We start from the raw sequence: 25,267 nt of genomic DNA on the forward strand, positions 1-25,267 counted from the left end.
CAAGTGTTTGATGATACATAGTGACCCTAGCATTTTTAATTTTGTTTTTCAATTTAAAAGAGATTTCAGAAGACACAGTGGGAAATTCTTGAAGGGGCCTTTCAGTGACTAGGAAACATTTCGGGAGAATGACCCGAGACTGTCATAATATTTTAGCATAAGCTTTCGTGTTTACCAAGTCTGAGCTCTTTCAGATACCAGGATGACGCAGAGAAAATACTTGCATTTAGCAGGCATATCGCCACAAAAATGTGGAGGCAGGTGTCTCATGTCCTGCGAATCTTAAAAAAGGATATTAAGGGGAAAACTTTCATTTTCCAACACGCAGCCTTCTGTCACACACATACTCGAAAAAGACACAGAAGAAAACATTCTGCACCATATAGAAACTGATGAATCAGAAGAAATAAATTATTGGCAATCTATCTTCCACAATTTCAGAATTGGAAAAAACGTTTTATATTAAAAGAGCTTCACTTGCATAGACAGAAGGAATATCCACTTGACTGGCCTCTCGTGCCTTTGGAGTGTTACTAAGGGTGTTTTATCTTTTATGTGTTACATACACACTGAGTTTTTATTAACACAAATCAGGTGCCAGTGCCAGATTTTTCATTTCACATACCCATGCCCACTTATGTTATCTACATAGATTTAGGAAGAATTTTTAATTTTCTACTCCTTTGCAAGTCTAACTGTGAGTTCAATTTGTACTTAGGTTTGGGATCTAAAGGACAATTCTGACTTGGTGATTCCAGTCCATGAGGAAAATTTAAAAATACCTCCTCCAAAAAACAAACAACAACAACAACAAAAACTTAAAAACCTAAATAGCAACACTATTGGGATTTTTTAAAAATTTCTCCAGCTTCTGATTTAAACTTTTCAATTTCAATTATGGACAAAACAAGTTCAGAGGTGTAAATTAAAGATGAGATTTGTGCTGTATTCGAGCTATGTAATGTATTAGCTGTGAGCCTTTTATTAAGTGTTAAAAGAGATACAAATAATTGGTAAATAATAAATTGAATTTACCCAGATTTCTTTGCTAATCTTACTGAGGGAAACTTATTTGAGTATATGGCATAGGTACCCTAGAGTTAGAAGGACAAGTTTAGAGTACGATGTCCTCCTAATATGAGAACTTGCCCAAGTTACCTTAGATGTTATTGATTCAACCATGTCTACTGAATATGGAAATTTCTAGAAGAAGTTGGGAATTCCTCTTATGCTGGCCATCCAGAATCACCTCTCTGTACAGAGCTGTAGTCCTGCTTCCTCCACACTCCAGAGGCACCTTGAGAAGACCAGCCTCCGACTGAAATCCGGCCCACACAGGAGATTTTTTCTTTAATGAATCTTGATTTAAAATTTAAAACAGAAGTCTTTCATTTTCCTAAAAGTGACAAAATTTCCACAAGACAATTAATTAGGTGCAGTGCCTAGAAAATAATAGGCATCCTCATTAGAGGGTGTCTTCACACAGTGTTTGAACACAGTATATGTTGTGTGTCATTACTATAGAGAAATATTAAACTTCCAGAGTTATTTTTCTTTTATATATATATATATATATATATATATAATATATGTATGTATATATGTGTATTATGTATATGTATATATACATATGTGTATGTTTATTAAATATATATATACACACACACATACATACTGAGTTTTTATTAATACAAATCAGGTGTGAGCACCAGATTTTTCCTTTCAATTATCCAAGGTCATTTACAATCAATGTTAGGTCAATAGAAAAATACAAGGGATGGAATTTTTCTTTTATCTCGTCTTCTCTGATTCTAATGTTTTCTGCATTATTTATTGAGTGTGGTAGGCCACAAAATTTTTCCCTTCAAAACGATGGCATGTTTCAGTGTCAAAAAGAGCAACTTCTAGACTCAGCATGCCTATGGCCAGCTGGAAGACAATGGGCAAACTCTGAGAGAACAGATTAAAGAAGCTTGAATTCCTGCATTCTGACCTGGGACAGCAGTGGGAGAAGGAGGGGGCTATTGTTACTCAATAATAACACATGGATTTGTGAGAACAGTACAGATATGTACAGGGGGTTATGATAAGGTTAGCGCCCTTACATGAGCCATCCTGGAAGCTAACCGTGTCTCCGTAGGCTCGACGTTTTTATAAAAACAAATACTTCAAGAAGGAAGAATTGGTGTCAGTGAGTGTTACTAATGCTGGGGAATTGATTCAAGTGAGGATGACACTCGGGACCAATTAATTCAAAGCTGGTTAAAAAAGGAGAAGCGATACAGTAAGTCAGGGATCAGAACTTCAGGTAAATACCGCGAGTGACTGGGGAAGATCATTTGAATTAGCTCAAAACCAGAACTACCTCGTAAAAGCCAAAGACAGCTGTACGTACAACAATGCTGGGCTTTTACAAGTCATCTGACACACACAGAAATTAAAACCATGTGACAAAACATTGGCCAACTGGATGTCACCTGGAAGTCTTCCAATAACAGTTTTTTTAAAAAAATGAGCAGTTCAAGGGATTATCTTTTTTACAACACATTTTGTTCAAGGTACAAGATCATTTTTCATAGCAATTAAGGAGACCAGGAGAAACGTAAAGGCTTCGCATGAAATCTAATACAGAACCAGGGGCATAGATGAAATATATTCTTCTTACATAGTTTAGGAAAAAGACTTGTTTCTATCTCTATATTATTGGTATTTTACTGTTCTTTGTTTTGTTTTGTTTTCAATTTCTAGTTTAGGTACTTCCCAGCTCACCAAGGAGCTATGTTATAGGAGTTTCTGAGCCAGGTATTCAGAGCCTGGAATGTCTTTTTCTGTAGATGTAACATTATAAATGACACATTCCACAGCTAGCCCTAGGAGCTTTGTTGTTTGTGTGCTTTTTAAGTGTGGCTGAAAAAGAGAATTGCACGTGCCAGCTGGGGGTCTGGGTTCTGGCTTCTTGAGACCATTCAATGTAGAATAGAAATGTTGAAGAACAAAGAGAATTTTTTCCCCGATTCCTGAGTGTCGAGCTTGTCTGTGACAGACGTCTCAGTGGGGACGTTTTCGTCTGCCTTTGTCACAGGGCATACTTCTGCATGGACACTCATGGGGGTGGCGGCCCGTCCACAGGCTCCCGAATGGCTCCAGCCACTTCTCTTTGTGCTAAAACGTCATAGTTCTGTGAATTACAGAATTCCACTAATTCATTCAAATACAATGTCACAGCCTACATATTTTTTTAACTCTTACAATGTTCTGAAACAGCTGGGTATTGAGACTAAAAGGAGGACATTACAACACAACTCATCCCTTCGAAATTCCAGTGGTCTGATGGAGGAGATCCTTTGGGTTAATTTTTTTTTAATCTTATAAATAAATGAAAAAATGTGATAAGGTCCTGAGAGATTTAGGAATAAGAAATATCCTTGTCTAGGAATAAGTGAAGCTGCTGTGACAAATAAAACCCCAGGGTTCAGTGACCGTAGGGCAGTCCTGTATGCATGCTATGGTCCAGCAACTCTTTCCACACAGTGATTTGAGGTCAAGGCTCCTTTTGCATTGTGGTTACACCTTCTCTAGCACCTGGGAATTTGTACGTCCAATTGGCAGACAGATAAAGGGAGGGTGGAAAAGCCTCTCTCCTCTTATCCACACTGGCCCAGCATCATCACACTCTCTTTTTGTTCTCGTTTCATTGGTGGCAAGGCGTCACTGGGCTCCCCTTAGATGCCAGGGGATGAGAAATGCAGCTCCTGGATGCAGGGCAGCTTTTCAAAGAGAACTATGACGAGGAAAGCAAACTTCTCATGAGAAGGTAGCAGTCTCTGCCACAAGTACGAAGCAACAAAAAAGAGTAAGCTTTAACCTTGCCTGAAGACCGGTAGATTTCCAGAAAATGCACGTTTGATTTGCCTTGAAGGCAAATAAATGAGATAAAGGCATTTTTCCAGCCTAGGCGAAAGCAAGTAGAGGAGGGAGATCAGGGGGCATTTGAAGAATTGAGAAGAATATAGCTTAAGCCCAGGGACCAGTTAAAAGGCCTGCTTTGTGCAAGTAATGACCTACCCACATATCTGTGTTAAGAGTTTGACAAAAGAAAGCTAACTGGACTTAAGGCCTCTTGGGAAATGACGCATTTTACTTGCCTTTTCGTATAGTGTTAAAATGATCAAATGTGGTTTTCTGCATCCCTGAATTTGATTCCTCTGATAAGAACTGATAAGAATGCCAAATGACTTCTCCTGAAGAGTGGTTGATATTTAGTATTCTGCAGGGTCTTTCAGGGCAAGTGTAACCAGAGCCAGTGAATAATAAAAACAGTACCTACCTGTCAGGTGTAATTATGACACTGAATTATGGTCATCTGCATCCCGATTCCTGCAGACATTAAACACCCAAGCATGCTGGCCCTCAGACCTGGGAAGATTTTACTTCAAAAAATAGCATGCCCTATTTTTAGCCATTTTTGATAGGAAAAAAATTCACATCTTGTTCAAAATTATTTTATGGTAATATTTGACCACTCTCTCACTCCCTTTTTTTTTTTTTAATACTCTCAGGTATCCTAAAAACAGTAAAGAAATAAGGAATGTTTCGTTCTAGTTCTAGATTCCCTCTCACTTTCTGTATTTAAATTAAATCCCACTCTGCATTTTGATTAAGTCACTCCTCTGTTTAAACACTTGTTGAAGTTATAAAATAGTTGCTTAAAATGTCACCAACCTTTTCAAAAGAAGTGAAAATTATCAGATTGTGATTTTTTAAAATTATACAAATCTTGTTTATTGTGAATGATTTAAAAATCCAGAGAAGCAAAAAAAATTTTAAAAATCAACTATAATCTCATATTCTAATATATTTAATACTATGCTATTGGTATGCACATTTCCAAACATTTTTCTATGCACTTATATTTAATTTTTTACAAAAATGAGGTCATATGTTACATACTGTTTGTAACCCACTTGTTTCATGTAACAGTATTTTAGAAACACATTTCCATGTCAACTTTTTAAAAGCTGCACAATAGTGTTTTTTTTGTTTGTTTTTTTGTTTTTATCAACTGAGAGCAGAGACTATATCAGAATCTTCAAGAGAGTATGGGTAGTTTGGAAAATCATCATTTCGCATTTCCAAAACAAAACAAAAAAGCTGCTGTTTTTGCTGCACAACCTACAGGATATGACACACGAAAAATTTGTATTGCCTGGTAGGATGTGTATCTGAGATCTGCAGGGGTTTGTTTTATTTCCCATCAGCCTCCACTGTCTGGGCAACCCAGCATCTGCCAATGATAATTAGATTATGATGTCAGGAAATGGCAGCACGGGTTAAAAACGATTGGGAAATTCAGGGTCTCGCTTGCCAAGTGTTCCGTTTCGCCAGTGATCCCTTCACGTTGGGCCTAACTGCTACATGACAGACTTTCACACATTCTGATCTCCTGGCTTCCTGTTCTCAGACCATGATATGTGTACCACACCGTGGTGAACTACACACTGTAAGCGTGCCATGTGCTACTGCCATTTAAGTCTTCATTCCGCACCACAGGCTCACGCACAGGACAGGCTGAGCTGCTGAAAACAGAAGACCCGAGCTGGGAAAGCCGCTCAAGGATGTGCCCTGCAGGGCAAGGCTCCTCAAGGATGAGCCTATTCCCAGAGTAGTTCCTTGTTCAGCATCTGTCAAACCAACCGGAGGCAGAGGTGGCAAGGAGCTCAAACCGCCCCATGACAGTCCTTTCAAAGGAGAGAAACCTTTGTTCTAGGGAGAAACCGTGTGCCATCAGTTCAGCAAATCATGGAAACAGCAAGCATGGTTGTTTGAACCGTGTACAAACTGGCCTTTAAAAAAAAAAAAGTGTTCCAAGGTGATTTATATGTGCAGTCTCTCGGAAGGCAAAATGTTTATTTATGCAATATAATCAGGAAAGTTGTATTTTCAGCTATTATCGTCAGAAATAAGGGAAAAGGAAGAGTACTTTATGATGAATTATTTAATATTATCCATTTCCAGAGGAACGCTTTGTTCAAATAGAAATTGGTTGGCACCGGCATAAGGAACACTGTGAAGTGATTTCTTGTCTTTTTTCAGAGGTGGAAATAGATGACTTCAGAGCCTAATAACTCTTCTCCAGTGTTAATTGAGCATTTATTCTAGGACATTCCGATCCTGGGACTCTGAGATCCTGCGTTTTCCATATTCAGCCTAAGAGTCCTCATTTCTAACATTCCTACTAAATAGAAGATAATGAACAAATTAAGCAATCATAGCTAGAGGATAGTAAGATCATTTAAATCGGTTCTGCATCTCTTGCAAAGAAAGATGCCAAGGATAAAAGAACTTTTCTAGAAGTTTCACTTAAGAGAGCTTGTTCGGCAGGAAGAAAGTCATTTTCCTGTTCTCTCACAGCTCTCTGTATTCCCATCTAAAATCTCTGCTGACCCTGTGGCACCATTTCACTTTTTCCTCCACTGTTTGCCTGATATCTCAGACGCTGTCATTGAAGTGCCTCTGGTGGAGAAACAGAAAACAGGGTAAATCTTTTTCCAGTCTGGGTCCACAGCATGTGGACAATGGAATCTTCATTTGGTGCTTTTTTGTTTAGAGAGATCTTGTCTGAAATCATACCAGGGTGGCATTGAAAGGATATGCTCGATAGGAAACAGTTTGCTGAGAAAGAGAGAGAGAGAGAGAGAGAGAGAGAGAGAGAGAGAGAGAGAGAGAGACAGAGAGAGAGAGAGAGAGAGAGAGAGAGAAAGGGAAGGAAGGGGGGAGGGGAGGGGGGAAGGGGAGGGGAGGGGAGGGGAGGGGAGGGGAGGGGAGGGGAGGGGAGGGGAGAGGAGAGGAGAGGAGAGGAGAGGAGAGGAGAGGAGAGGAGAGGAGAGGAGAGGAGAGGAGAGAGGAGAGGAGAGGAGAGGAGAAGCAATGCCTGCAATATAGCTGGTCTGAAACCCAGTCCATGAAACCTGGAAGCAGATGTCTCCTCTGTTTTCCTTCTGGCGGACGTCCTCGCAGCTCTCACCAGCAGCCATGCTCCTTCCACGGCCTTATCCTTTCCTCCAAAGACCTGTCTTCAGCTTTTCCTCATCATCAGTGTCCCCATGAGCATAGCCAGCCGGCGCTCAGTCATTTAGAAGTTCTACTGAATTAACTTATAAGCATCCGCTTGGTCCGCATGAACACCCATCGGCTTTTTGTCCAAATCGAGTTGTTTGAGCACCGGTTGGATGACCTCCTGTGGACCCAAGTCCCACCATCCATTCTCCCTGCACTCTCCAAAGCCATGGATCTCGGTGAGCCTGCGCTCTCTGATACTACCTGAAATCCACCCCATCAGTTACTTCTCTACCAACATACGTTGCCATCGATGGGAGTTTCTCATCTTGCCGCACAATCTGACTCTGGTCAAGAGAAAAGCTTCCTTGACATCTGTCCTGTCTTTTAATCCACTCTCCTCTCCATCTCTGGAGAATTCATAGGCATCCAACTTCACGATTGTTCTAAAGCAGCTTCTGCATTTATTTCCCTTTAGCACAAACGCTCTATCCTCAAAGCCACCATCCACGACTTTCATCTATTCTTTTAAACTGGGCACACTCTGCCCAGCACACGAGTCTGCTGACTCCAATCACGAGGGTATTTAAGTCCTGATGACACGTCCCTTACTGAGGACAGGTGCTGCTTCAAGCCACATGTCATTTTGCAAAGATTTTTGTCTTTTTCCTTTTTAAATGACATAGGCCCATTAATATTCAAAAAGTTATTCTCAGAAGGTGGCGAAATGCATGGAGAAAACTAAAATTAGAAAGGCTTTGTATTTTAAAGGCAGTTCTCTCTCTTTCTGGGCGGCCCATGGTAACTCCCTTTTGCTTCCTTCTCTCTATGGATGCCTTTGTGTGAGAAGTTATTTTTTAGCCATAATAAAAAGCTTAAAGGCCGAGATACATAAAGAGAAATATTTCTCATACTCAAGAGGTTATCAAGATACCAGAGGTTTTAAAATGAGTTCGTAACATTGATTCTTCAGCTTCAGGCATTTCCTTGAAAAATTTCCAAAAGACTTCAAATAAATTTTCCATGCCAGTGTTCATTTTCAGATGTGTTGAACACAGAGGTTTTCGGTATGAATATGCATGTTTAGCTCCAAAATCTTCTATATTCGCAAACTAAGACTATCATAAAGGAAAGCCAGGTTATTTTTTATTTCCTGCATAACATGAAAGGCAGTACAGGACAGTTGGGAAAGCAGAAGCTCTGGGCTTAGTTATTACTGTGCTTTACCTCTCATAGACTCGATTTCCTTAGCTAGGCCGTGCAGGCGGGCATGGAGGTAGGACTCCAAGCTAGGAAGTCTTTCAGTCTTAACATGGCTAGATTCAGTCACATTGGTCCAAACTGAAGCGATTGTTTTTATTTTTGCAGACAATTAGACCAACTGCAAACTGAGAAAGACCCCAGCCCGCACAAGATTGCACACACTTCTGACACCCACTGCAAATTTGGGGGGTCGCCCCAAATCACCCTCAGGTTCCATAATTCTCTAGAGGAACTCACAGAACTCACCAGAGGCTATACTCATGTACTCATGGTTACAGTTATTACAGGGAAAGAATACAGATTAGAATCAGACAAGAAAAGGAGCACAGAGGGCAGAGACCATGAAAAGTGCCAGAAGCCAACCTTCCAGGGGCGCTCTTCCCATGAAGCCATGAACATGTTCCTTTCCCAGAATTTATTGTGACAGTACGCAGGGGGTACCGCCAACTAGGGCAGCTCCTGTGAGCCCCAGTGTCCCGAGTCTTTATTCAGGCTCCATCCCACAGCAACATTTGACTGCCTACGTGGCTGACCTCGGTTTTCAGCCCCTCCAGGTGTTGAACTGTATAACCCAAACTTCACCCTACATCTCATTGTTGGTCTATCGGGGGTGGTCAGCCCCCATCCCAAATACTTTGTGTGAGTCCCGGTCCCACTCTAAATCACATTGTAGACTCTGGCATGACCTGGGGCTCCCACGTGTAGCATTTCAAGCGTACAGACATTACCTTTTCAGAGCCAGGGCAAAGTGGAGACCTCTCTTTGGACAAGGTTAAACTATTTACTACACGTTTTGAAATTCTTTCTCTTGATGATAAGGAAGCAAACGATTCCTAGGCTCTTCCTGCTAGAATGAAATGTGGAAATCCTAATGTTCCTTACATAGGATTCCAGGGCTACTTGCATCAGAGTCACCTGGCTTTAATAAAACACAACGTACTGAATCAGAAGCTCTATGAGAGGAGCCTTGGAATATGCATTAAAGCATGTAGCAGTTTCTTCTGAGAGCCAAAATTTGAGAAATATAGTTATGATGCAAGGTCGTTGTTCCTAAGAATAGAGTGAAAATACCATGAGCTGTAAAAACAGGAGAAAACTCTGCTTCTGGCTCCACTGCTGAGCTGATCCTGGATAAGCCTTTGTTCCTCAGCTGTCAGATATTTGGGAACAACATTGAGCACAGTTTGTTTCAAGCAGATGTAACTAATGTATTGAGTTCCTAGACTGATAAAGTACACATTGTTACTATGTGCTTAGGGAAGATGCTTGTGGGAGACAAGATAGCATCCCCGACATGTGCCGGTGGGCTGAAGTGTGGTTGGCCTTAAGAAAGTGTGTGGATTTCTTTTTTCAGAGTATCTATTATAACTGGCCTCTGGCAGGAATGTTCTGGTTCCTTCTTTCATTCACTCATTCATTCACGAATTGTTGAGTGCCCACTGTTTGGAAGGCATTATTCCCGGTGCTTGAGGCTCTAGCAAAAATGAACAAAATATAAAATGCTTCTACTTTATGAGGCCAGAAGCACATGTATTGTATATTGCATCAGAAGGTGGTCATGCTACAGAGCTCTAAAAAAACCAGGCTAGAGGGGGAAAGGCAGCTGAGAGAGGGGTTTTGTCTTTAACAGGATGTTTGGGAAAGGCGTCTCTACTATGATGACTTGTGAACAAACAGGTAGAGGAGCAGCTATAGAGATATCTGAGTAAACAGGGAATGGTACGTGCTAAGGCCCTGAGGCAGGAACAGCTTCACAAGGCAGTGAAGGAGAAAGCTCTATGTGATGGGGTTAGAGAACGACACAGAGAGTCTAAGCGGCTCTCTCAAGGAATTGGGCACCAAAAGGGAACAAATAAATGAGATATAAAGTCAAAAGGAGAGTTTTGCGGTGGTGGCTGTTAGGCTTGGAGTCATGTCAGCCTGTTCACGTGGAATGACCCAGTAGAGAGAACACAACATGGCAGCTGTAGAAGAGAGGGGAGGATTGCTGGAGTGGTGTCCCTGAATGGGTAGGAAGGTACAGCATCCCGGGGAGCACCTGTGGCCTGACGTAGAAACATAGGTGTTCTCTTTGCTTCTTCCTTCTTTTCCTTGTCTCTCTGATTCTCACGGTGAACTCACTGTCAGCCTACCTGGTTCTCCTCACAGCCCTCTCATGTTGCATTCATTCTCTTGTCTCCTGACGTACACTTAGCCCTTCCTTCATAAAACAGAAAGCAGAATTATGTATTCCTAACATTCTCCACTATAGAGTGAAGCTAACATATCTGCTCTGCCTGTGACCAGTTTTGTTTGTACGGGCTCAGTGAGATTTTGTGTGGAACAGCCTGTTGGAAACTGTCCCCCCCTTAAACTTCATTTCAGAAAAGGGAGAAACCCACCGTTCTGAAAGCTGCAACAGTGTTAGCTGGTCATCTCAGCGCACTCACTCTGTGTACCTGTCCGTGGCTTTCCTCGTTCCCTGTTCCCTATTGAATGACCAAATTGTTTCTGCTACTTCCAACTGACACTTTTAAGTCTGATGTCTACATGTTACCTCACCTGCTAGGAGAATTCAGTGCCAAAACGTCTACTATCCCGGTGAGTGGTTAAATTTGTCACTTCAGGACGTCGAGTCTGGAGTGATTTATTTGGGAAAACTTATCATGAGTTAGAAGGAGAGCAAGTAATGCCACCTGCTGGACTTAATAGGGGGGAGGAGGACATAGGAAGAACGGTCCTCGGTTGTCCACTCGTTGTTTCGTCACTCAGATGAAGTCCTGAGCCAGATGTATTCTAAGGTCATTTCTGCCGTCGGCACGTGTTTCTGATGCCAGTCTGCCACCTTGTGCATTTCTCTTTTAATGTTTCTTTTCTCCTTATAGTGATCGAATATCCAAAATTATCATTAGGACTGGCTATATTTAATTTTACTATTTCTCTTAGAGTCTTGGAAATTTGATCGTACAATGTTGGTATTGGAAGGGAGCTCAGAGATCATCGCGTTCAGGTTTTTCAACCACATTTCAGACACAGAAACTCTTGGAAAACCATAAATACAGTCTTCATTTCGGTTACCAGTAACCTGAGGCCCAAAAAAGGTAAAAAGGCAAAGTTAAGACTTGTGCTTACACCGAGTGCTAAACTATTTGCTAGGTCAGTTAAGATGTTTCCAGGGGGAATAAAAACGGCTTCAGCAATAATAATCCCCTCTCATAAGACGGTTTAAGGTGGCTCCGGGAAAAACTCAGGGGCTGAACAACGTCGCCAAAGGCCCAGGTTTATTGTGTTCCCCTCCTGTTCTCTGCAATGTATCTGATGTCTACAAGGTGACATTGGGAACTACCGCCTCCCAAGATCAAGGGGCAAAAAAGGGACTGACCATTTTTTCTCATATGAGCTAAGAAATTTGTCACAAAAGGCCCCCCAAGACTCCCTCTTGCATCTTATTGGCCAGGAGGGAGTAATATGTCCCGTTTTAACAAGGTAATGGGAAGGAGCATGGGATTGCCGTGTTCGACTCAGACAAATCCAAATCCACCCTGTGAGCCTGGAGGGGGACCGTCCTTACGTGATGTGTCCGATTCTATGGCAGCTCTCAGATCCTCAGGCAAAATCGGGTCAGCTCACAAGGAGAAGGCAGGGAGTGGATAGTTGGGGGAAATTCTCCATGAGTCTCTCCCATTTCTGCTTGTCTTCTGAGCAAGAGGCATTGAGAGCTTTGTCCATCCCCTTCTAACGGACAGCTTTGGAAGATAGAGACAGTATCTTCTTCTGGGAAAGAGGGTAGATTTGTTTTCTGAGCAGGATAATAAAGCTAATGTTTCTCCCCTGAACAAAAGTTGAGCACGTTTGCTGGCAGCCCCCTTCACAGATTGGGGTTCCCTAAATTCAGGATTCCTCGGCTGTGACGCAAACTCTTCACAGGGGGGACAAGGGACACCCATGTCCTGCTGCCCACCTCACTGTGAATAATAACATCCTTTGTCTCTGACTCAGGAGTCTCCTGCCTTCTTCCAGCACCGGTGAAACTATGGCAAGTCGGGTCCAATCTCAGGTGCCCCCTCGTTCTTGATACTCGTGGAAAAGCAACTGTGAGTGTTTGCCACAGTCTTCTTTCCAAAGAGCCACACTAGACGCTTCCACTTCTCAACTGCTTACTTCTGGGAATAAGAGTATTTTCAGTGTGTGAGAAGCTCCGTCTCCACAGGCAGAAACGGGGTAACACTTCAGGCTCCAATCGCAGGCACACACTCTAAGTAGAGACGGTGCCGTTGGCTCTGGTCTTTGTATGCTGCCTCCCATTCATTCGCTCGCCAACTCTCTGTAATTATCACTTTTGAAGTGTCAGTTCCTCTCACCCAGAAGACCAGGCGCAATCAGCCACAAGCTGAACTTTAGACGCGTTTAAAGCACACTTGCCATTTGACTGGGAGATGGGATTTCTCAAAGGCGTCCCTTCGCAATGTCAGGGAAGCTAACATGGGGGCTGCTTGGCCTGCAGCCCCTCCCTCGGGAGGCACAGAAGGGGGCGGGTGTGCTCAGACTGGGACCATTGTTCCAGGAGCACCAGGACGGGAGCTCTGTAGGAAGGCTGTGCTCTCAGAGGCCCACGGTCTCCGGCCACTCTGGCTGTACCCCGCTGGGGTGAGAAGACTGAGCCGGATCTCAGAGACTTGCCTTCTCTAGAATGAAGCGTTGATGTTAAGAAGACCCCAGGCCAGAGAAGAAACAGGGTTCCCAGGGTGACAAGAAGAGAAAAAAGCCTGGCTAGTTCCCAGTTAACTTCAGCTACTCAGAGTGTCTCTAAGTGGTGACATGTAAACAAACACCTGGACGAGAATTCATAGTAGCAGGAGGAGAGAAGGAGAGGAAATTAGAGCAGCATGCATCCCTCCGAGTCAAACCTTAGGGTTATACTTAATTTATCCCCCAATTCTAGTTCCCTGATGGCTGTTGATACCTTTAAAAATGAAACAATCTTTTCTCCTTACCTCAGGAACCCTTGTTCTCTTGCTAATCTGACAGCTTGTGTTTTAAAATGCATCTGCTAAGACAACGAGAACACAACAGATTCACTCTTAAAACTGAGGACACTTTTTCCCCATTGACTATACCAGAAATGCAGGGAAGGTCATTCCTGGGGAGTCACGTGGTCGTCGGTCTGCATTCTGATTGCACTTCCATAGAAACCCTGAAGGTCACTGGCCTGCGTCCATCAGTGGGACCCTAGAAGCACGAGCGCCTAACTTAGAGGAGACATTTTACCAGAGTGTGTGTGGAATCACCACGGGGGTTAAAATCCCCTTACTAATGACGTAAAAGATCAAAATTCTTTGGTACAATTAGGTTCATTAAATTGAGCTCTACATCTGATAATCCCTGTAGCTCAATAAACTTAATGTAGCTTTCAGAGGGGCCTAACCCAGAGCAGGGGACAGTCTGAGTCCCGAGAGACCCTGGCCCACTGTGGGTTTTACATTAGAATTTTGATTGCTTGTGACATCATCTCAAAATGGTACCAGTCCAGAAAAGCTGAATTTTCTATTAGCCCGGAGAGAGAGAAAAATGACAGATATTTAATTAAACTGCTTAGCGATTAGGCATTAGGCTTATTGATAATACAAGAGGCTAAATCTCTGTATAGCCAAGTTAGGAATTTCACGGGTAGGCCACATCTTTAATGTCGAAAAGAATTCTCCCAGCCTACGGAGCTGCGGACGTGTCTGCTGCTTCTGCATTTAGCTCCCTCTCCTGCCAACTGCAAGAAAAATATACATTTAAAAAATGTGTTCATAAAACACTGTGTGGTCGCTGAGGAACTTAAAACCTAAAATGTGAAGCAAGAAAACTATTTACAACCGAAATTGCCAAAGCTACCACCTAATCCATTTCTCCGTCGTTGAAAGCTGATTTATTACACAAGGAGGTTGGCTTGGGGCAGATCTATGAACAAAGAATGATTTGTGGCCAGTGCTGGAGGGTAGGTTCCGAGAAGGATCCGGTGTCCCAGATGGGGAATGACTGAGGTCACACGAATGATCCTGGAAAAGGGTCACTGGGCAGGAATCTGAGGCTACCTTTTGGGCAGCCACAGGTGAACAGGAAAAGACGCGGGTCACCCTCATCATGCACCCACGATTCCTTGCTCCCTAACTTTCAGTAGGAACTGCAATGCTTAGATAAATGAAACAAAACGTTGTGAATTCTCTCCCACAGCGGGCACTCTCATCTCCACATGTTAATATTTTCCAGGGAGATTTAAAAGTACCGACACCTACACCAGACCAGCAGAGCCAGAATCTCTGGGCATGGAGCTGGACACAGGTGTCTACTTCCCTAGAGCTATGGAAGAGTTATGTGGGGGGTAGAATGAAAAGAGCCCAGGCTCTACAGTCTGACAAGCCTGGGTTCACGTCCTGACTTCATTGTTCATGGAACCTAAGACACTCAACATGTGCCTCACCTCTCCAAGCCTCACTTTCCTTATCTGGAAAGAGGCAATGACGTTAACCTCTCGATAGGCTTCTAAAAGGAGAGAAAATGAATGCACCCCTGGCCCCAGGACAAGTCTGCTCTCCTCCCCTTGGTTATTAATGGCTAACAATGGATTGATGTTTTATCCTTCTCAAATGATTGCGCCATGGATCTTTGCAGCAAATGATGGGCTTACATTATTGCTCTCTCCGTGCTTCGTTTTTCCTCTAGAATTCAGTGTTCTCTTTGGGCGTCTGGAAGGAACATACTCACGTGCCTTTCGTGCTTTCTATTCTTCCAGCTACCACAGAAGTCTCCTTTTCATTTGATGTTGGAAATGGACCAGTGGAGATTGTGGTGAGGTCGCCCTCCCCTCTCAACGATGACCAGTGGCACCGGGTCACTGCGGAGAGGAATGTCAAGCAGGCCAGCCTCCAGGTGGACCGGCTGCCACAGCAGGTCCGCAAGGCGCCCAGCGAAGGCCATACCCGCCTGGAACTGTACAGCCAGCTGTTTGTGGGTGAGTAACACAGTGGCCGCCATGACTGCCCTCTGTTGGTGTGAATAACCTTTGCGATGGAAAAAGGAAAATAGTCTGAGTGTTTTGCTAGAAATCTTTCTAAAAGCAAGTAGGCATCTGGGTTTCTTGTAGTCTCCTCCAAGACAGAGGGAACAAGGAAAAGGATTTAAGAGACCTAAACCCAGTTCCATGCTGCACTTTCCGGAGCTCACAGCCTCAATCTACAAAATCAAAGGGGAGCCAGGATATCGCTGAGGCCTCTGGCCTGTACACTTTTAGGTGTGTGGTTTTAGAACAGCCTAACGTTCTTTGATAATTTACAGCACAAGTAAGAAAGGAAAAGGGAGGGAAACGACATCAGCTCCCTCCATCCAGATTTGCTTGGAACGATATGTAGAAATCCATTCCTTTCTCTGCCCGTCCTCCAGTTTCCAGGCAGAGAAAGGTTTCGGCTTCTCCTTGACGTAGGATCTTTCTACACGGCACAAAGAAATTTAAAGAGCAAAAGGTTAAGTGTTCTAAGACGGAAGTGGGCTATTCCTGCTGAACCTAACATCACTTCAAATCAATACCTATTTCCATGGCTAGTTAAATTTTCAATGTGGTTTTCCAGAAATATAACAGTGTAGGAAAGTAACCATTTTCCCCTGTTGAATGAAAACAAAGCAAGTCTGAAGGACTTTGGGGCTGTATGCCGCCTTAGACACCTTCCCTCTGGGTTTCTGGGGGTTAATTGATCAAGTCAGTCAACTGTGATGTCTCAGATGCAGCCAGACCAGAGGTGACCTGGTGGTTGGTCACATTCATGACACCTGCCCCATGGCAGCAACTCACCGAAGGTCAGTTCATTTTAATAGGGGCCAGTGTCCCCACATCTTTCATAGTTGTGTGAGATGCTTTAAGAACATTAGAAAGTCACACAACGAAAGGTAAAATTAAGTATTCACCACTTTGTGCGCTGTGGGAAACCACAAAGGTGTGAGCTTAGTCCGTTAGCTTTGGAAGCAAAACCGACTTGTCAACAAGCCGTGTCAGCCACGGGCCATGCAAGAGTCATAGATTTTGAAATAAAATACTGACTCCTCCACCTCAGCGAGAACCCAGCCCTGCCAAACCCCTCCCTCAAGTTGTAGTTCTCAAAATTACACATCGCTTTTACATTATTTGGTATTAAACCCACCATCCAGCCCACTGACTCCTGCTAAATATTGGGAACAAGTTTCACTTTATCAGGCTGTCTGGCCCAGACCTCCTAAGGGAAGTTTATTCCAAAATCCTGTGAGTCCCAAGAGTGCCGGTTAGATTCCACTTGGTTTTCATCGTCACAAGTGACCCAAACTCACCCAGTTTCTCACTTTTTTTAAACTGGTCATTGGATGTAGAGATCCAACTTTACTTTTCTCTCCTTCTGTCCACTATCGTTGTCTCCAAGAATTTTGGAGACCAAGTAAAGTTGTAAATGGAGAGGGGCAGGGGGAGCATTTATTATAGTCTTGGAAAGAATTTTGATTTGTGTACACGAGAACCACTTATAAAAAGAGAAGAGTACAGAGGGCTGAGGCAGAATTTGATAAAACAATTAAATTTCAGGGACAGGCAGAAAAGTTGCATCTCCAGAAGAAGAATGAGGAGGAACAGAAAGATCAAGTGAAGAATAATTGGAGCGGGACATCACAGGAGCAGCGGGTTTCCTGAGATTCTCTTTGTTTATTATGACAAATGGTATCAAGTGCCCTGGGTTAAATTAGACTAGAAAAATAGCCTTTGAATGTAGTAATTACAAAACCACTAGTGACCCCGGAATGATGCGCAGACTTGATGTGTCCAACATCTATTCACTAGATGAAAAAGAGTAAGTCTCCCGTCCCAGTTTCTAATTTCCTATTATCTTTGAGGTTGGCATGATACACATCTCCCAGACACAAGCTGTTTGAGCCAATATGAAAAATATTGTTCTTCAATAGAGGTCCACCCCAGGGGCGGTAGGGGGGGATGTGCTCATTTCCAGAAAAAAATCAAGTTCACTAGCTATGAACTCCTGGAGCCAGCCAGGCCACGACTGTTCAGTAGGGATTCCGGCAGTGAGAGTTGTTCTCTGTTCTGCTCTAATATTTTGACCACATATCACCACTGTCCCTCTTTGAGTCTTTTTATTTTCCATCTGTCTAATGAAGGAGTTGGATTAGTTGGTCCCCCAAATTTCTTCCAGCTTTAACCATTTATGATTGCGTGTTTAGAGATGGTTTAAAAAGGCCTGAGTTGCCAAGAAGTCGTCCTCTCCACAGGTCGCATGGTTAAGCTACGTGGCTTTGGGTCCCAGCTGTTCCGCTGACCAGCTGGGACCACGGACAAGTCACCTAACATTTCTGTGCTTATTAGGGGTGCAGGTCCTGCATTCCAGGACGAGATGAGTTGTTCTGCCCTGAGCACTGTGTACACCGTGGCACCGAGTCCATATACGTTAATAAGAGTTATTTCTCTCTCTGTTCCTTTACCTTTTACTCTCTCAGCTTCCTTCTTCCTTCATGTAACATTCATGCCCTCCTACAGATCCCATTGTTTCTTCTTCCCCAAAATCCTGACCTAAAATGCCATCATTTTAATCCACAAGCCCCAAAGGGAAGCTCACATGCATAAATGCCCCCTCGACATCCCAAAATCGCTGCAATTACTTGACTTACCGGCCACCAGGCCACCAAGCCGCAGGGCCAGGCATTTCCTCACAGTCAGCCAAGAAAGCAAGTGAGTGTCCATCTGAAAGCATCACGCCACATGACTGGCACGTGGCAGAGCTGCCCCAGCGCTCCATCGGGGTTCTGGAGAAGGCCAGGCTGTGATGCAAAGCGGAAACAGGCTGGCAGTAGTTCTGGGCTCGGCACACAAAGTGGACTCTAAGGAAAGGGCCACCCCTGCCCACTGCCTGTGTGAGCAAGGCCAGGTTCACGTCTGCTCTCCCAAGGAACTGAAAAAGCGGGGAGGATACAGCTCTCCTCCCTCTACATCTGATACATAATTAGAAGCTATCATCAAAAGAGGGTTGGCACGGGTCTTTTGGAACTAATGAGAATCCAGCTAGGATTCTGGTTTAGTCCAAAAGTAACAAATACATTTAAAAATAAAAAGTGACATGGGAAGAAAGGAGCAGTTGCTGGTATTCATCCAAAAAGCGCAGGGAACTTTCTCATGTGTTTGATCCGACGTGCGTGACAGGCATAGGACAAGCTCCTGGGGCCCAGCAGAGGTACCCAGACCCCTCCGTGACCTGAAGCCTCAGCAGCCCAAGTATTGAGACCTAGTCATCTTGGCAGCCGTGGGCCGGATTTTTCTTAGTGGTTGGAAAACAGCAGAGATACTCAAGGTCATTATCCAAGCATGAACAGCGCCAGGCCCAAAGCCCTTCATGGCCCAGAGACATAGCCGAGGATTCGAGTCCTGGCCGCTAAGGCAGCAGGGACCGGGCTGTGAGGAAGCAGGATGTCTGCTGGGCCCTCAGCCTGGAGCCGCTGGCCAGCCCAGGTCCTGGGCAGGGAGTTGGCGTGTGTGAGACGTGGAAGAGAGGCAGGCCAGCTCTTCAGGGCGTCTGGCTGGTGTGGAGGTTAAGTCGCAGCCAGGCCGTAGTGTGTAACTGTTCTCGGTGATAAAAAACGAGGTCAGAGTTCAGGAGAGCTGGAGGCTGCTTCAGGAAGCTTCAGGAAGAAGTCAGGCTCCTAAGCGGCTCCTGGAGAGAGAAGGTTAGGTCAGCTAAACTAGTGACAGACGTCCAGGCTCAACTCGGTTGGCTCAGGCCTCTTCTAAAATCTCTCTGGAGGTTAAAGGAAGCCATTGCTCTGGAGCAAGGTGTCACCTAAAAGGAGTTGGAAGGTCATCTTCACACCTTCAGGATCTTCTGTGCTGCCCAGGAGACCTGGTCGGTGACGTAAGGAAGAGGCGCCATCTTCACGGCAACTCAGATGCTGATGGGAAGCAGGGAAGCCTGTGCCCTCCTCTTTTCTGGCAGTCTATCTCTCGGGAAACTTCGGAGTGGCAACTTCAGTTTATGGAAGGTTTGAAGTTTATTAAATGGATTTACAAGCGAATGCAGGCCAGAGTGCTCTGACCGGTCTCCGCGAGCTGCTTGGCCCACGTCCCCAAACATGATAATGAGCTGGTGTGGTCAGCTGCTCCTTGTACCCTCCATGTTCCAAAAGCACGAGTGGACTGTTCCCTTTGCGATCTCAAATGCAATAGTATTGAGACAGTGAAGAGGAAATCAATGCAAGAGGCAGAAATGCATGCAAGAGGAGAAAATGGAATTCTAGTCATGAAGTGCATGCAACTCTGTGTATGAATAAAATTTTACAATAAAAACATACAATCCAAATTGCAGGAATGAAAACACAGAAAATATGTGTTTTACTTTCTTAATTATTTAGTTTTTTTTTTTTTTCTAATTTTCTGCAAACTTGACTCAGTAGCAACAACATAAATGTTGGCTGACGCCCTGGATGGTACTTCATGGCCACGTGCTTTACGTGCTTTATTTACCTCACTGAATCAACGCAAGTACCAGATGATGTGGCCCCTGTTAACTAACTCCCGTTTTATTCTCACAACAAAGAAAGTAAAGCTAAAGATTCAAGGTCATGCAGCTAGTAAGAGACAGAGCTGGGATTTGATCCCAGACAATCTGATTCCAAAGACCCAGCTCTTAACCATTCATCTTGTCAAAGCGCACACTAGGTGGCACTTAACACAGGCAAGGAAGGTTTCATTCAAGGCGCCAGCACTGGGGAGAGAGGCCACAGCTCAGGCTGAGCCCACCTCTGCTGAAACAGGGCAAGAGAATTTTTGTTTTCTGTTTTGAAGTTGTGGCAAAGTACTCGCTGGGGGAGTTTTCAGAGCTGAGGTAGGAGGGACAACGTAGGCCATCAGTGTTTGCTAACTGACTTCACCCACGGGGAAAGTTAACTTTCTCATGTCTTAGGGACAGGAGGGAGTTTTACAACCCTGCAGAAGTGAGGCTCCCACCCCCCACCCCCACCCCCGGGGAGGGGGGGCGTGGGGGATGGGGGGAAATGGAGAAGTGGAGCCAGTATCTCCCTTGATGTTTACATCTCAAAGAGATGACTCCAGGTCCTGGAGAAAGACCTTCCTGGGTTGTAAAACTGATAAAAGACTTTTTTAAAGAGTGACATCTCAAAAGGGCAGAGAACTTACAGGTTTTCTCAAGGAAACGCCCTAAGAATAGGGAAGTCAGGGGTCTAGGTCTGGAAGCAGCCTGTCTGAAGTGTAGTCAAGCTGAGGGGACGGTTAAGCCACCTTGGTCAGTCTGCACCAGGGTCCCTTCTCCGAGGCGATATTGTGGCCCACAGGGAATTTGGGAAAGTGTGGAGGCACTGGGGTGCTACCTTCATCTACCGGCTGTAGACAAACCTTTCCACAATGCACAGGAGAATCTGTCCCTATGAAGACTAGCGCACCCCAAATGGCAGCAGCACCCCATGAGGAAACACTGCTCTAAGTTACGGCATCTGCAGTAGGAGCCAAGGCCAGACTGGGCATGTCGGCTCTGGTAGGAGTTCTGTGGATCCCAGGGTCGCAGTGCCAAGGTCAAGGTGGGGCAAAGGAGCAAGGTCAGACTTTGACACAGGCTTTGAAATGACAAGCCAGTGTTGTGCACAAGCTCTCTTGGCAGGAAATGTGACTCCTCCCTTGGGTCTTTAAGCTAGGGAAATATGCTGGTTTTTCTTTTTGGCTCTTTTGTTGGTAAACCCTTCACAAAGGTTGTCAAAGTCAACACAGATCTCTCTAGAGCTGTGTCCAGAAGACATTCTTCTGGTCTCCTTTCCATGATCCCTCAGCAGCGTCGCCCACACCCTCCTTCCGGAAATGCTTTCTTCTCCTGGATTCCATGGCTGTGGACTCGCCCACTTTCCCTCCAACCTCACCGGCCACAATTTCAGTCTCTCCTGTGAGTTCCCTTCCTCTCCCTGACCACTAAATGTTAACGTGTCACAGAGTTTCTCTTCTTCTCCAACCATGTGTTTCCCTGGGCCATCTTATCTAGTCCAATGGCTTCCATACAAAGGTAGGTGCCAACAACTCTGAAATCGAAATTTCCAGGCCTCACTTCTTTCAGGAACTCTGCATCCACTTATCAAACTCTCTGCTTGGCATCTCAACCTGGATGTCTACTGGGCATCTCAGAGTCACCATGACAGGAGAGAACTCTGATGCCTACCCTAAACCCCCCCATCTCAGTACATGATATAACCATCCACCCATTTTTGCTCGAGTCTAGAGCACGGACTTACCCTTGATTTTCTGTCTCCCTCATTACTGTCCACCCATCAGTAGTAACTCTGGGGACTCTGCCTTCAGACTCTGTATGCTCACTGCCTCATCCACCGCTCTCTGTTGCCACAGGTCCCACTCTAGTCAAAGCTGCACTTGTTTCTTGCTTGGACCCTTGCAACTGGCCTCCTCCCTGGTCTGCAGAGTCTTGGTATGTTCCATGAATACTCCAGGCTTACTCCTGCTTTAGAGTATCTGCACTGACTGTCCCCTCTGCCGGCAACACGTCCCCAGGTTGACACAGCTGGCCCTTTCTTGTCATTCGTATCCCAGCTTCGGTTATGTCCTCGGCGAGGCCCTCTGCACCCACTCAATCTACAGTAGCCAGTCATGTACTATTATGCATTCTCCTTAGACCTGGCGATTTTTTCCACTTCTTTTTGTGTCCTCCCCCTAGAAGGTAAGCTAGCAGACAACAGAGATCTGGAAGAAGGCTGTAGTGGCGGCCCAATGACTTGTTTGCTGAGCAAGCACTCAAATGAATGCATAAGTGACATGTTTATGTCCCTTCTGATATCTTATTACTTCTCTGAGTCAATCATCATATTCACTCTTAGAGCATCCCATTTCCAAAGCAAGAAGGTATTTTTTCCTTATAAACTTTCCCCAAAATCCTTTTCTCAGAATGTGATGATATTTGCCATCTTTGGAAATCTCTTTTTCACTAGGTGCTGCAGACTGAAATCAAGCATGACAGAAGTCTTAAAAAAAAAAAAAAAAGTCACAGAGAAAGAATTTTATGAAAGACAGCTTCTCAGATCAGTCAAGGCCCTAAATATAGTTTTCAGTCTCCTTCTCCAAGATTGAGGTCTCGCCTGTTGGGCAGGAGCTGAGATGCTAGTGGGGACCCTTAATGCAGAGCTCCTGCCTCAGCCCTTATAACTAACTACCCGCTGCTGTGTTCTCTCCCAAGCGGAGGTAGGGAGTGATGTCATGATTACAAACCACTGCGAGAAGTACAGAAACAAAATAAAATGAGTTGCTAGATAAAATTTATTATAGTAAAAACAAATCAGTATATGAAATCAATAAACTATCTACAAAGCAAAGATCCAAATAAAACCCAAAAGCCGCTCGGTGAATGTTAGTTCCCACCGGGGCAACCAGATTGCTTCACTTCTCAGCTTGACCACCAAGAGGCCCCACTGAGTCAGCTGCGCCCTTCTCGGGAGAAAGACCCCCCTCCCCACCCGCCCCCACCTCAGCTGAAGGATGGCCCTTCCCGACTCAGAGTCACCAACATGTTTTTCCCACCCTTTGCCCTATCGTGGTCAAAACTAATTAACTTTGGCAACTGCAGCTGTCTGTTTTACAGTTAGCGTTTTAACATATTAAGGAAGTTATGGTAGACAATTTACCCTTTTTTCATATACTCCCAGCATAATCAAATTGGCAGGGTACTTTTAACATCTTTTGAGCTTTCAACTAAAAGACAGTCTGGTAATTAACTATTTCCACAGAGGCTGAACGACTTGTGCTTGGTGTTTGGTATGGTGCTTGGATCTTATTTAAATGTCTTTTATCATAATGCTGACTCTTTTAGAAATCCAGTTTGAGAAGTTAGATGTGTAGAAACTTTCGGAGAGAGATTTGGAACCTAAAAAAAGAGCCCGTCCTACTGCTCACCGTTTGTGTGAGACAGCTCCCGGGCCACGAGCAGATGTGCTTCAGGGGCTCCCTGGACCTTCCCTGCCGGTTTTCCCCTGACAACTGGAATGATCTGATCTAGAGAAAACGTTTTAATATAAAAGCACCAGTACTGAGAAATCAGTATGGGAAAAAAAATTTTTTCAACAATTGTATCAAATAATTTCTCATATAGGCTTGTTACTCTTTCGAAGGGACTCTACTAAACTCCACAATCATAAATGGCAACTGTCATATGAAAAAGATTGTAATGAAATAAATTAGCATCGGTGACACAAGTGTAGAGGAAGGATGGGTCCTCACAGGTCCACAGTCCTCACTGGGATACTCTAAGGAAGCGAGAGAAAAGAGACCCGCTTTCATTGGCTCAAATAAACAGAGTTGTTTCCCGCCAAATGCCTCTGGCTTTCCCCTCTTCTTTCATCAGCCTCAGTTTTTCAAGGTCCCCTGGGTGTAACCTGGCATGGGACTCACTCTTCATTCTGTGGTCCTGTTGTCATCTCCTGGCAGTATTCCTCACTCATTTTAATTTCCCTTTATAATTTCCCCCATCCCAATATAATTTCACCCGTTCCCAATTTCATTCTTCCCCCATCGCTGGTACGCAAGCCAATGTGCTTTTTGGACGGCCTTCTAGTCCCACCCATTATATATTTGTTCAACATATATGTTTGTTCTGGAAAATTCGTGGTATTGCCCTCACGTGCCGGTTATACAAATGGTATCGCACTACAATCTCAGTCTGTGTTTTACTCTTTCACTCAGGCTTATGTTTTTAAGATCTGTCTGTAGCTCTGTGATCATTATGTATGTAGTGTCCCATTATGAGTGTCTCCATGCCTCGTGTATCCCATTTTCTAACGATGCATACCTGGGTTTCCCCAAACTCTTAGCTATCACGAGCAATGCTTCAGTGAATATATTTAGGCACATCCCCCTGTTACCTGAATGAGGGTTTGTTGCACGTGTGTGTGTGTTTCCAGGAGAATTACTGCGTCATAGGGAATCTGCACACTCAATTCACTGAGTACGGCTTGTCCGATCAGTTTCTGACTGTAAATCTCAAACTCTGTTGGTTGATGACCTATTTTTATCAATAGTTCTATCATTGTTAGCTTTCTATAATTTGAGGCTATTTCGCTAGTTAAGACATATTTATTATCTTTTGGATTTATTGTTCCTTATACCAGTATGTAGTTTCCATCCTTATTCCCGACGATGGTTTTCATCTCACAGTTTTATTTCTGCTCTTAAAACTACTATGCAGTCCTTCTTCTTGTTAATATTTGCCTGGTGTTTTGTATGGTGTCTGTATCCTCTTTAAATGTGTCTCTTAGCATAATGCTGTGTCTTTTAGAAATCTAATTTGAGACTCTCTGTCTTTTATTCATGTATTTTTAACTACTGTTATATTAGGGTATGTTTCTGCCCTCTTGCCTTGTGTTTTCAATTTTCTGTATTTCATTTGTTTCCCCACCTAACCACCCCCCATCTGTTTCCATTGATTAAATTGGATATTATTCTACTGATTTGGAAGCTGTACATTCTACTGTAATTCCTCTGGCAACCACCCCAACCCACTAAGACTCATACTTAATGCTATTTTTCTCTGTCATCCACGAAAACAAATCCATATCTCTGTTCTCCTTCTGAATAAGACTAGAGGCCCTTCCCCACCTCAGCACCTGCCATCTTGGTATCATCTATCGTTTTAATTGCAAAATCTTATGAATATACTTATTTTTAATTGCTTTTTGGAAAACATTAATATTTACTATGTTTTTCTTTTTACTTACTCTTATTTCCCATGTCTTACCTCCTCTTGGATTCTTTTCCCTTTTCACTCCAGAACAATTTTTCTAAGACTTCGGGGAATCCTTCTGAGACTTGGCGCTCCCTGCAACTATCTTTAGCGGTTCCTATATTCACACCCACACTCGTTTATAGCCCGTGTTACAGTTGAGAAGTCTGGCATCGGTTACGTTCTCACTC

At 44.0% G+C, this 25,267-nt stretch overlaps 1 protein-coding gene across 1 annotated transcript in view; it reads left to right on the forward strand.

Annotated features, from left to right (window-relative positions):
- Nucleotides 1–25,267, forward strand: part of CNTNAP2 (contactin associated protein 2) — a 1,518,236-nt gene that overhangs the window by 1,328,602 nt on the left and 164,367 nt on the right. The window contains exon 17 of the mRNA XM_081038748.1: nucleotides 15,077–15,295. Within this exon, the coding sequence (XP_080894874.1) occupies nucleotides 15,077–15,295 (219 nt within the window). The remainder of the gene's footprint in view (nucleotides 1–15,076; nucleotides 15,296–25,267) is intronic.

This window comes from Rhinolophus hipposideros (genome assembly GCF_964194185.1).
Source record: "Rhinolophus hipposideros genome assembly, chromosome: 25".
In the NCBI taxonomy this organism is placed as follows: Eukaryota; Metazoa; Chordata; class Mammalia; order Chiroptera; family Rhinolophidae; genus Rhinolophus; species Rhinolophus hipposideros.